Below are 13,553 nucleotides of genomic sequence, written 5' to 3'. Positions count from 1 at the left end.
TACAAGCCTCATTCTGTGAAGAGGTACTGCATGGAGCAACCCAGAGAGGTGGCTAAGTGGGTTGTGCTGGGTACTGGAGCTGGGACAGATCTGGCCTGGGTAAGGGGAGGAAGGCTCTGGCAGGTGCAGCACAAGCTTCCACCATGACTTCTTGCAGGCAGCAGTGCTGTCCCTACTCTGCAATTCCCTTCCTCCTCTTAGTGCTGATGTTCTGGGCAGCATCCTTTCCCCTCCCCAGGTGCAGGAGGGAAGCAAAAGCACATCAGCATATCTTCCTGCTCCTCTGTTTGTTATGACCATAAAAAATAGATGATACCATAGTCCTGCTCCTGTGTACACCAAAACCATCAGTCATGCCAGTGGCTATTTGTCGAAACAAAATTTAAAAGCACAAGAACTACACATGCAACAGAGTTAAAAAAAACAAGCTTTATTATTATTATGTCAAAATAATTTGTATTTATACACAAATAAAGAAATTATAAACTTAGAACATTTTGCTTTAATAATCTGATGGGTATTAGTACTTGGTTTCTCAGCTTGCACCGTGCAAGGCATTTTAAAAACACAGTTCATATCCTCCATGTGTTTTGACCTAAATTCATAGCCTAAATGCTCCATCTACCAGAAGCATTTTGCAAACAGCACATACTTTGTGCAGTTAAATCATAACAAAGCTATTCCTGAGGTGTATGTGCTTGTTCTCAGCTGGACTGACACAGCACCGCTGTGGAGTGGCTCGCTTTGTTGTAACCTTCCAGTGCTAGAAAAGGCGTCCACTGAAGAAGAGCAAGTGAAAGTACACACCCCTTCTGCATTTGCTTTTTTATTTCCGGGCAGTTTTGTGTGAAATAGTTAATTCCATAAAGCCTTACATAACTGCATAATGAAGAGGCAAGGAAGACAATGTAATGTTTGTGCTAAAATCCTTTACATCAGTGTTTTCTTAATCTCTCTACAAGTACTCATTATGTTTTGGACCCACTGGTTATTGTAGAACTCAGCTCATGTTTCCAGCAAGTTGGCAGTAGCTTGGGCACCTCGAAGGCATTAAGCAGTTTTATTTTCTGGCTCTTGTCTAAACTGCTGAGAGAGAGCTAATGATATTTAATTGCCAACATCACTCTTGGAAGTTCAGGACAGAAGTGGAAGAGCTGGCTGGAGGTTAGCACGTTACATAAATGTCTCTGTTTTCACCTGTGATGAGCAGATAGTGGTCTCTTGAATATTGTAAGCTCTCCCTTAAACTTAGTTGAACCTTCTTCCAACCTTATCTGTGATTATGATACATAACTTGGAAAGAATGAAATAATTCAGTTGTAAAGGATCTATAAAAGTATCATCATGATTTGGTATTACTATTTTTTGGTGGAGTACCACTGAGAAGTTCTGTGTGAGTCTCTGTTCATAGGATGGGTATCAGCGGCTGCATGCAGCTCATGGTATGCCTGTCTGCAGTTTTATCCTATGGAGTGTGCATGTGAAGTCATTGTAGATGCTTTCCTAGAGGTTTCATTCCCTAAATGGCAATCACTTTTCTTTTCTTTTTTTTTTTTTCTTTTTTTGCCTAATCTGTTTTGGGGGAAAAGAGTCATACACAACTTTGAGAGATCAGAACAGTATTGGCTGTCAAACTCTTAACAAAATCAACAGATGGGAGTGGTCCTTAACATGGTGTTATATTCACACTTCTGCTGTGCTGTGCATTCCAGAACCTAATACTCAGGACAATCCCTACTTAAAGATCTTAAGGGAAAAGATGAGGAGTCAGTGCTGAAATGGATTCCTAGGTTTGGCAGTCTCACCAGTTTGTGCTGGGGCCCTGGGCATGTCACTTGTCCTCTCTGTTAATTTCTCTTTATGCATCAGAGGATAGTATCTACTATGGAAGGATGTTTTGGATAGCATTTGTAAAGTGCTTTGAAGATTAGAAGTGCTGTTCAAGTGTTCATAAATTATGTTGCATTCAGTGCAAAATGATTAGATTCATGATTCTAATTTTGTCACCTCATTTCAGGGCTGTTAAAAAAATAAAGATCTACAGATAAGGATGCTATCACAGCTTTTTGCTAAAAGAAATATTTAAGCTTAACTAGAAAACAAGAAATATCTCTGGGACAAAAAAGAGATGTCTGTACGCAGTCCTTAATATATGGAAAATTATAAATGTGCAATATGGCCTCTGCAAAATGTAGGTTTAGCTGAACTTCACACTCTGCAAGATGGAAATTCTCTGACAGTTCTGTGTGAAAATCCATTTCAAGGACTAAGTCACAGGCAAGGTCCACACATCTTACGTTAAACTTACACAAACACTCTGCTAGCTGCAGAACAGTAAGTGAACTTACAGCAGGTGTGAGTACTGCCTCCAGTTTGCTTTCTGAAAAGAACTAGTTTTTAGTTTAGTAATTTTAGGCAGTTTGGGGGCTTCACTGTTAAGACAGGGCTTTCAAGATGTACACAGTGGACCACATCCTCAGCTGGCACAAGCTGCAATGACTTCAGCAGAATTGCCAGTGTCCTCTGTCCTGCTAAGCTTTATCTCTGTCACCCAGCTTAGAGTGAGTGATACAAGATGTATCACAATCCATAGCTGACATTCTCAAACTTGAGAAAGGGTAAGTGGAAAAAGTATCATCCTACCTTATTTTTTCCTTTATGCTGAAGCAGCGTTAATCTCAATTGCCAGCGTATTTCCATAGTTAAGAGCTAGCTTTAGTCAAGTGCTAAAAAGAGACTGGGTATTGAGTGGTACCAATTTAGTGCTTATTGCTGCAGGGCCACTTGGAGATTGTGTTATCTCTGTGGTTTCTGTGTGACATAACGATCTGTGCCACTGCATGTCAGATTAGAAATCCCAAGTATGTGCATCCTTTGTTCAACTATCAGCACTCTCTATGCTGGATACTTCTTCAGGTACCAGCAGAGCCAAGTCCTCCCCGTTCCAGCTTGTGCACAGAAGCCAGCTGTAAAACAAAGATAAGACAGGTATCTTTAGCAGAGATAGTTCAGTGTAGCAGGCTGATTCAGCACCAACAAACACACAGCATAGCTCTGTGGCACAAAGCTGATGATGTCTTAGTGAACAAAAGCAATGACACTATTTGCCCTAATTACACAAGTCAGACAATATCATTACAGCTGCCTTTGAGCACAGTACTAAACTACTCTGCCTGTTACAGACTGGAACAGCTACCCTTTCTGCTCTCCAGCTGTAACACTGCGTGGCACTCTAAAAAGAAAGGTGCAGAGAAAAGGTATTCAAAGGATCAGGCATCTGAAGCTAATGACAGAAGGTAAACAAAAACAACTTTCAGAAATTTATGGTATGATGTACTACAGAACTGATTGTAATATGGACTGATAGTGAATACCTGTTCTTTTCTGCAGTAGAGTTTGCTTTCTTAATATACACTTCCTCAACTTAACTGAGGATAATATTTAATAGAACAGTACTTACTGTGCCTTTGTTAATATAACTAAATTTCTCAATTACTTTATTACTTTACTGGAAAGTATTCTACTCTCACACACACACAAGACCCCTTTGCTTCAATTCCCTCAGGTCTAAGACCCATCACTACCTTAAATTACCATTAGTAGAGTTTCCCTGTAAAGACTGTGTGAACAATTAAACTGAAGCAGGAATAGACTTGAAATTATGTGAAATATTCTGAATCTACAGAATTATCATGCTTATTGTATATTATTATAATTATTATAAAATTTAAGATTTCAACCTTAAAATGCAGCTGGATGCAGAGATAAATGGTGACTAAGGTGAAGTCTAAGTATTAGGAAAAATATACAAGTCTCCAGCCAGAGTACCACCCTCTTAAGAAAAACATCTTTTCCCCCAACTGTAAATCTATCTAATGAAAAGTGATTCTTCTGTCATTTTGATTTTTGTTTCAGCATCCTAAAAAGAAGTAATTTATACTGGAAATAATGTAAAGTGATCTTTACTTTATGAGTACTCATTAATGGTATTTCACTGTCTGTGTTACTAGATGGTCACTGTATATGATTAGATACAACTTCTACAGAAGCCTATTTTTTAAAAGTGCAGAGGTTTATTCTTTTGGGCTTTAAAATCTTTTACAGGTTTTAATGGCAGTGGGTCACAAGGTACCCATGACCAAAGACCAGGACAGAGATAGCTCTCCATTAAACCCAGTGGGTGACTGCCATGTTTACAACCCTCATTAGCATCTAGAAGAGTTCAGATTGCAAAACTAAGCTCATGCCTTTCACGTGGTCTGTGGGTAAGGCTTTCCTGGAAGAAAAACCAAGTAAGAATCTCAAACCAAGGGAAGGCACACATGCAGTCAAGGGTATGGTGTATCCCACTGGCAGTACACTCAGGATAGGCTTCAGTTTGGGGGAAATTCACAGCACAGAGCTGAGGGAAGGTAGCTGGACCCAGGGACAAGGTGTTAAGCTAGAGCCACTACAGCACACTAGCAGATAGGAAAGTTTGAGAACTACTGCACTAAACTGTTCAGCTTCAATTCATGTCAAAATAGAAATTACTGGGAAAGGCAGAAGAACCCTCCTGATCCATACTTACCACAGGACAGACAGTGGAATTAGACAAAGGCCTGCTGATAGGAGGAAGCTAAAGCCTGAAAACCATGCAACAGTAGTTGCATAGAGAATATTAAAAACTGAAATTGACATAGTGCCGGTCACAACTTCTAAACAGGCAATACAAGCAAACACAGCACCTGCCAAAAATAAATGGGTGAATTACAAACCAAACACAATAAAGTCTCTTCAACGTACTGAAGTTTTTAAGCATGGTTCAAAAGATATATCTGTTGACAGTATTTTTGCAAGTATGCAAGTTACAAGCACAAGAGGATCATACTTTGCTATGGACATGTCTTCTGTGGCAACTTCTACAAAATGCTAGTTCTTTTAAATGAACAAAAAACCAACAAATAAACAACAGATTTTGTTGATGAAAACTATTTTTACTATTATTCTGTCACCATGCCTACTTTCTTGCATTTGCTTATCACATGAAGTTTAACCTGTTCATCCTCACTAACCATGTTTTGCACGTCTCCATTCTTCACCCCTTCCAGTTCTCTTCTTCATTCTTACTTTTCCCTTTCTTGTTTCTTCCTTCTTTAATCTTTACTTTTATATGTGGAAAAGACTGACTCAACAAGGACTGCAGGTTCAGCTTAAAACCACTGCCTTCTCATTTTTCAAAAGAAACAAGCACCATTTTTTTGTACTGAACTATCCTTTTAGGTGGCAATCTATGCTGTCCATGTCTTGTGGAACACATTTTCCCAATCTGCATTCAGAGTCCCAGGACCACAACCAAAATCACAAAAGGTAAGCAGAAAAGGATGACAAGATACAACCTGACTCCCACATCAAACTACTCAAGTAGCCAAAGCCCTGATGAATGCCAAGAAACTCAATACCAGAGGTGTATTTCAGCACAGCTAGTACAAAGAGATCTTTGTTTTAGTGTGTGAAGATTAATCTTTTAAAAAATAAATCAGCTCAGGAATATATTTCTAGAAAGTATATATTTCCCAAAATCTAGAAAATACTCACTCCCCAAAAGCAAAATATGGGATAATAGAGACATATTTTGAGGCCTGACGTGCTTTTTTCTGTGTTCTATAAGGAAAAGATTTTGAGAAGTGTTATGTTACATTTCTTGGGACATATTTAGAAGCCACAGGCCTGAAGTTGGGTTCCTGCTCCATAGCTGAGGATCCAAGTCTAATTGTTTCCAAATGCTATGAAGATTGACCACCTACTGCTTACCTTTCTAAATTAGTAAGTGAGAAATTGACTAAATAACAGAAACATCTTCATCTGCATGCCAAAACATTGTGCATATAGAAGCCCTTGTGAAATCACACTTGCATAAATCTTGAGCATTCTTCTGCTTCAAGTTCCCCCTGGTCTTTAATTTAAGAAAAGTATTTTGTTTGAGAGTTGAAACTTGCAGTAGTTTTTAACACAATGATGTTCGTATTAAATTCAGAACCAGGAACCATTAATGTCAAGATACAGGCTCATATTATGCACAACTTGAAAGAAAAGCAATCTTAAAATACCAATCCAGATCTGTTTGTTTAAAGGTAATCTTCGTGCATCTCTGTTCTGAAGCACCATATATTTTTATTGTTTAAAAACAATTCTACTTACCCTGTTCACCAGGGAGAACCACTTTTGACAGCATGGATCGGAGAACAGGAATAGGCATAAAGCAGAACAAAGATGGCACTCTCACTGTAAAGCAGGCATGAGACATTGAAGTAATTAAATTCCAGGATTTTACAAATATATTGCAACTGTATTAGTTATATACTTCTGAAGACTTAGTTCCTCAAATAGTAAAAGGCAACATAAAAGTTACGCTAGATGTTCACAGAGACACAATTATCCAAGAACAGAGAAATTAATAAATCAAATATATTTCTACGTCACTAAAACCTAATCATAAGCAAGTAATTCCATTGTTTCTCCACACAGTTCAACTTTTAATCAAATCCTAGATCAGTCTGATCAACCATTTATATTTTACCACCTTGAAAGGGTCATAGAGAGGTATGTTCATTATCCAACACCCACATTCACTACAGATAACACAGCAGTACTTTCATATACATTGTTGACCGTGGAACAACTGATTCTGAACTCACCTAAAAACATGAGCAGGGTAGTTTTGGCAAAGGCAGCCATGATCATTCCTCCAATGTAAGAAAACATCCCAATAAAGACAATATAAATGTCTTTGAGACATTTGGAAAATAAGTAAACTCCTAAAAAGCTGGTCAGCGAGACAGAAGTGAATGCAGCTGCTCCGTATCCAATGTATACTTCATTCCAGCAGAGCGGCTCATCCAGTTCATACAGTGTAAAAAGTGAACTCCCACCCAGCAGAGTAAACAGATAAGTCATAAATGTAAAAAGTAACACGATTATTAAAATTCTCTTTTTATAAGGGGCAGTTTTAAAAAGCATGTACACTCCAGAAAATGTCTCCCTAAGAAGTTCTTTCCAGGATACTGGTGCTTCATGCTGGAATTGAGATACACCTACAGTATCTTCCAGAAAAAATACAATATAGATGATATTAATGACATGGAGCAGAGATGCTATCACAAATGTCCATGCAAAGCCTATTCCTCTCAGAAAGTAGCCAGATGACAGACCTGCCAATCCAGATACAACTCCAAAAATCAAATCCACTACAGCTATTCGTGTTGTTTTCTGCTTCTCATCATGACACTCCTCTGCTATGTAAGCAAAGCCTCCTCCAAGGAAAGTTGCTAAACTTCCAAACAGTCCAGTAATAAATGCGACTGCAAATAGGACAGAGAGTGACAAGGAAAAATATGATATTGCAGTGAAGCTAATACCAGAAATCAAAGCTCCCATTGATGGTAAAACTAAAGACCTTTTGTGTCCCTGGCGATCCCCATTAGCTACAATGACAAAGGCAACTGTAAGGCTGGGAATGGCCCTAGTTAAGTCCAACTGCATATTAAAAACAGAGGCTTTTTCTTGAACTTCCTGCAAAGAGAAAATAAAAATAATTGTAAATACTATAATATATTGAGGAAAAAGACCTGTAACAATATTACATACATAAATATTAGTATGCAATATAATGAGTATCACTGTATATGTTTATAGATTATAAATTATACTATTATAAAACATAATACATGCAATGTAGTTTTTATAAGATTATATGATGTTATGATATACTAGTTTATAATTAAAATATGTTGCATATTCAAAATTTTGTAATTCAATCTTCAATATTCTTCAAATGTTCCCTGTTATATTTTAACCCAAAACTTAATGCTTGAGACACAGTCTTACTTGTACTGTTGACAAAGTTTCAATGCAGACAAGAGAACAATCCTTTTGAACATGCACTTACAAGAGCTGTAAGTATTGTTACTGCAAGTAAATCCTTTAATATAGGGTATGGCAATAGGGCACTGGGCTATTTTAATGCTTCTCAGAAATCAGTAGTAAGCCAGTCATCGATTAAGGAACACACCCCATACTCCCTCCTCTCAGGAGATCATTTTTCCTCCCAGATAATTCTACTGAGGGGGTTACAGCAAACAATTCATGGACTGGAGCACACAGTTACACTGCAGGTAAACAGGTCATGATTCACTCTAACATCCCACTGTACAATCTTACTACTGTTACTACTACAAACAACAGTAACAACCAAAAATGTGAAATACAGCTTTAAATATTACACTGACTCACAGGTATGTGAATTAATGGATTTTGTAAACACTGTAAAGTTCTGGGTTCAGAAATTGTCCAGATCAGTGATGTCTCTACAGATACACCACAGCAGGTATTCACATAAGGAAGAGCAGCTAACACTATAAACTGTAAACACCCATGATGGGGAAAATTTCAGAGTTCTTTTTAACAGAAATAAAAAAATCAAATGTAACCAAAAAACAACAGAGCATGAATAGCTGTTAGAAAAAAAGAACTGAAGAATTAAATTAAATTTTAATTAAATTTAGTTTAATTTAAAAATAACTAAAGAATGTTTAATTTAAAAAAAAAATAAATTGTTATGAAGCCAGCTGCTAAAGGACACTCATCAATCTAATTCAGATCTTGTTTTTAATGCATAGATGCAGACCTGACACGAGAGCAGCCACAACAGCCATTTCAAATACAACCACCTGATCTGACAGAAGAACCACCTGATCGGACAACAGGGGAAAAGGAAGCAACTTTATTCATACAAACCCTTTACACTAGCTAAGATAAAGTTTCAGATGCAAAGAGTAAAGTCATGCTGAAGGTCTTCTTGGAGTTTTCTGAGGCATAACACTGACTTGGGTGGGTATTGTGCTCTTCAATCAGCAACAGGTAGCATTGTGCAAGTCTGCCCACAGCATTCTCAGCCTGTATTCAAGCCATCCATAATCCACGTTTCAGGTGTCTCCTCTGTAGCTAACATAATCCTGACTGAGTGCATCCATAATGATGAAAAAACCCTAAAACTTACAGGAATGTACTTTGGGCAGTTTTGAAAGCTGCTGAATGCTTTATAAATTCATATTTATATTTACAAGCAGAGACCATGAGTTTTTAGTTCAGTCTCTTCCTTGCTTATAAGAACCAGGTTTTATTACAAGACAAAAATTTAACTGATCCTGGGGTTCTTAAGGAAATCCTTCAAGATGCCCAGCACTCCAAAGTCTTTTGCTCCCTCCCCTTATGGTGTCTGACTGCCTTAGCATTCATGACATCCAGTCCACTGGCCAGCAGTGCTGTTACCCTGGAAGGGTCAAAACCATGAAGACTGAGCAAACTGAGATGGAAAATGTCGTTCTGATCTTTGAACTCCTCTGCTGCCGACAAAGAGAACTCTATATAGTTGAAGACATTGCTTCTTTACTAGGATTGTCTTTTTCAAAGACATGAGCATCAAACAAATGCTACTACATTAAAAATAAAATTAAATGTTAATACGTATAATCTCAATCCACTTTAACGACATAATACAAAGATTATTGCCAGACCATAATGGAATGTAGATCTGAAAGAATTAAAAAAACCCAAAACTTGGGTCTCCCTGTTTTGGAAAAAGTTGTGCAACAGAAAAAACATGGCTACACATCCAGGTACCTCACATGACCACGAACTTACTGAGATAAAAAACTTGATGTCTGCTGAAAAGAAGACTACAGACATAAGTACAGGGAAAATCCATTAAGAGTGTAAGGCATGCAGCTTCCCACTCTATGGTTTTATAAAGCCAAAGGAAAAGAATATGGAAAATGATAGGTCAAACCTTCAGCTGCCTAAAAATCACATAACTCCATTAAATAATCAGTGGAGCTACATATATTTGAAGAGAAAGGTCTAAGTTTTTTAATCTGCAAATTTCCTCTGCTCTGAAAAATTACTCATGGTAGACAGAAATAGATATTTAAATCACCTGTTTCAAAATTAAAAGAACAAAAAATGAAGAAGCAAGTAACTTAAAAGTTAAGAAGCAAGTAACTATATAAGGGTTAAATTAAGAGAGAAGTGTAGCACCTGAGACTGAACAATATAAAGTACATGATAAACTCACAGACTCATAAGATAAAGTGTTACTGAGTAGCAAGGAGAAAGAAATGGATTGTATAATAAATCAATGGGATGATAAATAATGTTTAATGATGAATAATATAACTCTTTCTGAGATAGTAAAAAAAGGATTATCCAAGCCAGTGATCAGAGTGCTTCAGTTTATACTCAAATTACCTTTAAACTCACTTTATTATAATTTTTCAAATTGTAAAAAAATAATTAATCTATATTTTGCAAAGACTAACCATTTTGAATTATTTTCTACCTCCTCAGGCTCCAAATGATTTTTGTCTTCAATTTCCTTTTACATTTTGCTTTGAAACAGGTGAAATTAGAATAAAGCTTCTTCATTCTCAGAACATAAGAATTTACACTAAATTAACTGTTAAGAGAGCTGTCCTTTTAAACAGTAATGCCAAACAGAGCCTTACAGCAAAAGTTACAACATCTATAAACCTAATTCAGTCAGGAAGGTCTTGGAAAATCTGGAACACCTACTTCAGACTTCCTCACGAAAGGGTTTGGAATTAAGTTACTGGCTCTACTCTTTGGCCCATACACAGAACTATTACTCAGCACAGAGGCCCATTTGCACTTAAATTAATGCATGTTTTGAACACTTAAATTGTTATGCTATGGTAACTAGTGTGGTATAAAAATGCAGCAAGGCATCCAGACAAGAGTGTAATTGTTTAAAAGCTCATGCTCTACTGGCAATCGCTGAAATGCAGGGAATGGAAGTTTGGCAGGAAAGGGAAACTAAGAAGTTCTGTTGGCCATTTTTCAACTGCTGTCTTGAAGAACTCATGTTCTCAAATACCAAATTAACTATAATTCTTAAACAAAAGACCTGTAAAGTGTGAATGTGCCATCACATCAGAGATGCTAGCTGAACTTCAGCTGAAATTAAGCATTCAGCTCCAGTGTTCTGCAAAAAGAAATCTTACATCTTGAACCATAAGTGATGGCAATTTGAAAAACAGGTTTAATTTGAGGGGGTTGTGAAATGCAAAGATGTATTTGAAATGTAGATTTGTTGATGGCCTTTGCAATTAGAATTGCATTCTTAGAGAAAATGGCCAGACACAGCATCAAGTGGGGATCTAATACTAAAGAAAACACTTTTTGGGAGTAACGCAAGCATTCCTCTGACAATAACTGGGAATTGCCTCCACGGGTCAGCCCAGAAGCCATGTTGGACCACAATTCTAGTGACCTTTTTACTTTCACATTCTTTCTACTAAGAAAATACAGCTTCTGTCACATGACAAAGAACATACGCCATACTAAAATTCCTGAATTATTTCTTTGATCACCTTCCCTGGAAGCATGTACCATTAATACTCTTCTTTTATATATGGCAAATGAGGCAGATAAGCTCAGGTGTTCTGTCTTGCACATATGCAGTACATCAAAGATTCAAATATGGGATGTGAACAAAAATTTTCAAGTACCACCTTTTCAGCAGTGTAAGGGAATGCCAGCTGTTTCTGTAACTTAAACTTCTGTGTAATTTATTCGGTGAATCAATTACTTTTCTGACCCTACAGTGGTTTCATCTTTGTCTTACCCATCTACCAGTTGTTGTTGACAAGTATGGTCCTATTGCACCTCTTCTGACAATATGTCCCCTCTGCTATTCCCGTGTTAGACACAGAAATCATGTGGCCACTGAGTGTGCCAGAGCAGTGTACTGCTTCAGAAAAACAAAAACAACATTCAAAAAGCAACAACCCTGAAACAAGAGATGAGCTTTCTGTTGAATCAGTGCCCTACTCAAATCCAAACCATAACCTGTAACTGCAGAACTGTGAGATAAAACACATGGGGTGAGAGGGGAAAAGGAAATGGAGAATGACCATCTCTTCTGCTGGCAGCTCACAGTTGGCTCCATTTAAGCGTAGCATTAAAACTGCACTGGAAGTGCAATGGAAGAGGTTCCAGTCAATAACTAGCTATCCAGCAGACTGAACTATGGAAAAGTGCTAAAAATGTAACTGACCATGGGAACCTGTCATCTTGATGTCCTTGCAATCCAGAAAGGCAAACTAGTACTCGGAATGGCAAGCCATCAACTGTATTTGATCATGCAAAGGACAGTTAATTTTTTTCCCACGTTTTAAAACCACAAAATTTTTTATTTTCATTTCCCCTGTTCCTCGTTCTTGTAATTCCTCTGAAACGCATGCATTTTAAGTTAGATGCTATTCCTCAAAATTACGGGGCATTTGTCAGGCTTCACATGGTTATAAAGGACAGTAGGAGCCACAGAGACAACGGGTGGCTCACAAACACGCCGATGGTCGTGGGAGGAGCCTCCAGCCGCACCCGCGGTAATGTCAGCCCAGTGCTAATTCGGTCCACATTCTCTCAGACGGTTTTCAACTTCCGCTAAAATACCAATTTGTCTCAGTATCTTCCTGGAGACAAATCTTTCTTTAAAGCGCTATCACTACCCACAGCACAATATTAGAGCGAGGAGACAGCGAAGTGAGAGCAGGTTACAAAACTACGGCTTTCCGGAGAATTAAAGGTTAAGGTTATAAAACAGGTTATTCTGAGGCAGCACCTCCTGGCTGCAAGTTTATTTACAATTATTATTCCTCCCCCGCCACTTGCCTTCTGTTTGATATAAGCCGGGCTGCTCTTATTCTGCTCGCAGTGACTGACATTGTCGTCGCTCACGAAAGTGGAGTTGTACTCCTGCTCCCACAGCCGCCGGTAGATGAACTGCTGCACCAGCGGGCTCGTCAGGTAAGACGCAAAAATGTAGATGAAAATGACGGGCTCCACGCACAGAACCTTCCTCATTTCTGGCTCCGGGCTTCGAACCCTGCGGCAGAAAGCAAACCGCAAGCGCTCCCGCGGTGAAAGCGGAACAGCCGAGCTGACAGCCCCATGCGCGGGGGAGCGCTCCCCCAGCCCCGTCCCGGAGCGCCCCCGCCCCGCCGGGCCCGTCCCGCAGCTCCGTGACACCGGGGGCGGGACGGGGCTGGCCGCGTCCCTCCGCGGAGGAGGGTCCCCCGCCCTCCGTCACCGCCCCCCGGCCGCTGCCGCCGGCAGGACGAGGCTGAGCGCCGCCATCTCGGCCCGGTGTGCCTGTGGGCCCGCGGGGCCTGTCCCCTGCTGCCAGGGGGACACACGGACACCTCGGACACACGGACACCTCGGCGATTGCAGCACCGCGCTTACACAGCGAGCATCTGCGTGGTCAGCGGCATCGCTTAGCTGTGCCTGCGGCTCAGCCGGCCCTGGCCGGAGAGGCGCCCGCGGCGTGCCGCTCCTCCGTGCTGCCGTGCGCTCCGCTCCCGGCTGACACAGCTTAGGGGTTTTATTATAGCTGCTCCCCTTCCGACTGCTCTCGGCTCGTCAGCGTGTGTAAAAGCAACGTTTATTAGCCACCAGCTGGTCTGTCTTTAATAGAACCATAGAGCTGTGTGAGT

At 39.5% G+C, this 13,553-nt stretch overlaps 1 protein-coding gene across 2 annotated transcripts; it reads right to left on the bottom strand.

The window, feature by feature from the left end:
* Nucleotides 1-414: 414 nt before the first annotated feature.
* On the bottom strand, nucleotides 415-13,078 carry SLC46A3 (solute carrier family 46 member 3). 2 transcript variants are annotated; one of them, XM_015632119.3, is made up of 5 exons: nucleotides 12,730-13,078; nucleotides 6,678-7,551; nucleotides 6,181-6,264; nucleotides 4,571-4,727; nucleotides 415-2,966 (listed from the first exon to the last, which is right to left on the bottom strand). In XM_015632119.3, exons 1-5 carry the CDS (start codon nucleotides 12,919-12,921, stop codon nucleotides 2,879-2,881), a joined length of 1,395 nt encoding a protein of 464 aa, XP_015487605.1. In that variant the 5' UTR covers nucleotides 12,922-13,078; the 3' UTR covers nucleotides 415-2,878. The 2 variants fall into 2 exon arrangements, with proteins under 2 accessions (XP_015487605.1, XP_015487615.1); XM_015632129.3 differs by lacking the exon at nucleotides 4,571-4,727 and having other exon boundaries at nucleotides 12,730-13,030.
* Nucleotides 13,079-13,553: the final 475 nt, after the last annotated feature.

This window comes from Parus major, chromosome 1 (assembly GCF_001522545.3).
Source record: "Parus major isolate Abel chromosome 1, Parus_major1.1, whole genome shotgun sequence".
NCBI lineage: Eukaryota > Metazoa > Chordata > Aves > Passeriformes > Paridae > Parus > Parus major.
The sequence above is the reverse complement of the archived record's forward strand: the minus strand, read 5'-3'. Positions and strand labels throughout refer to the sequence as shown.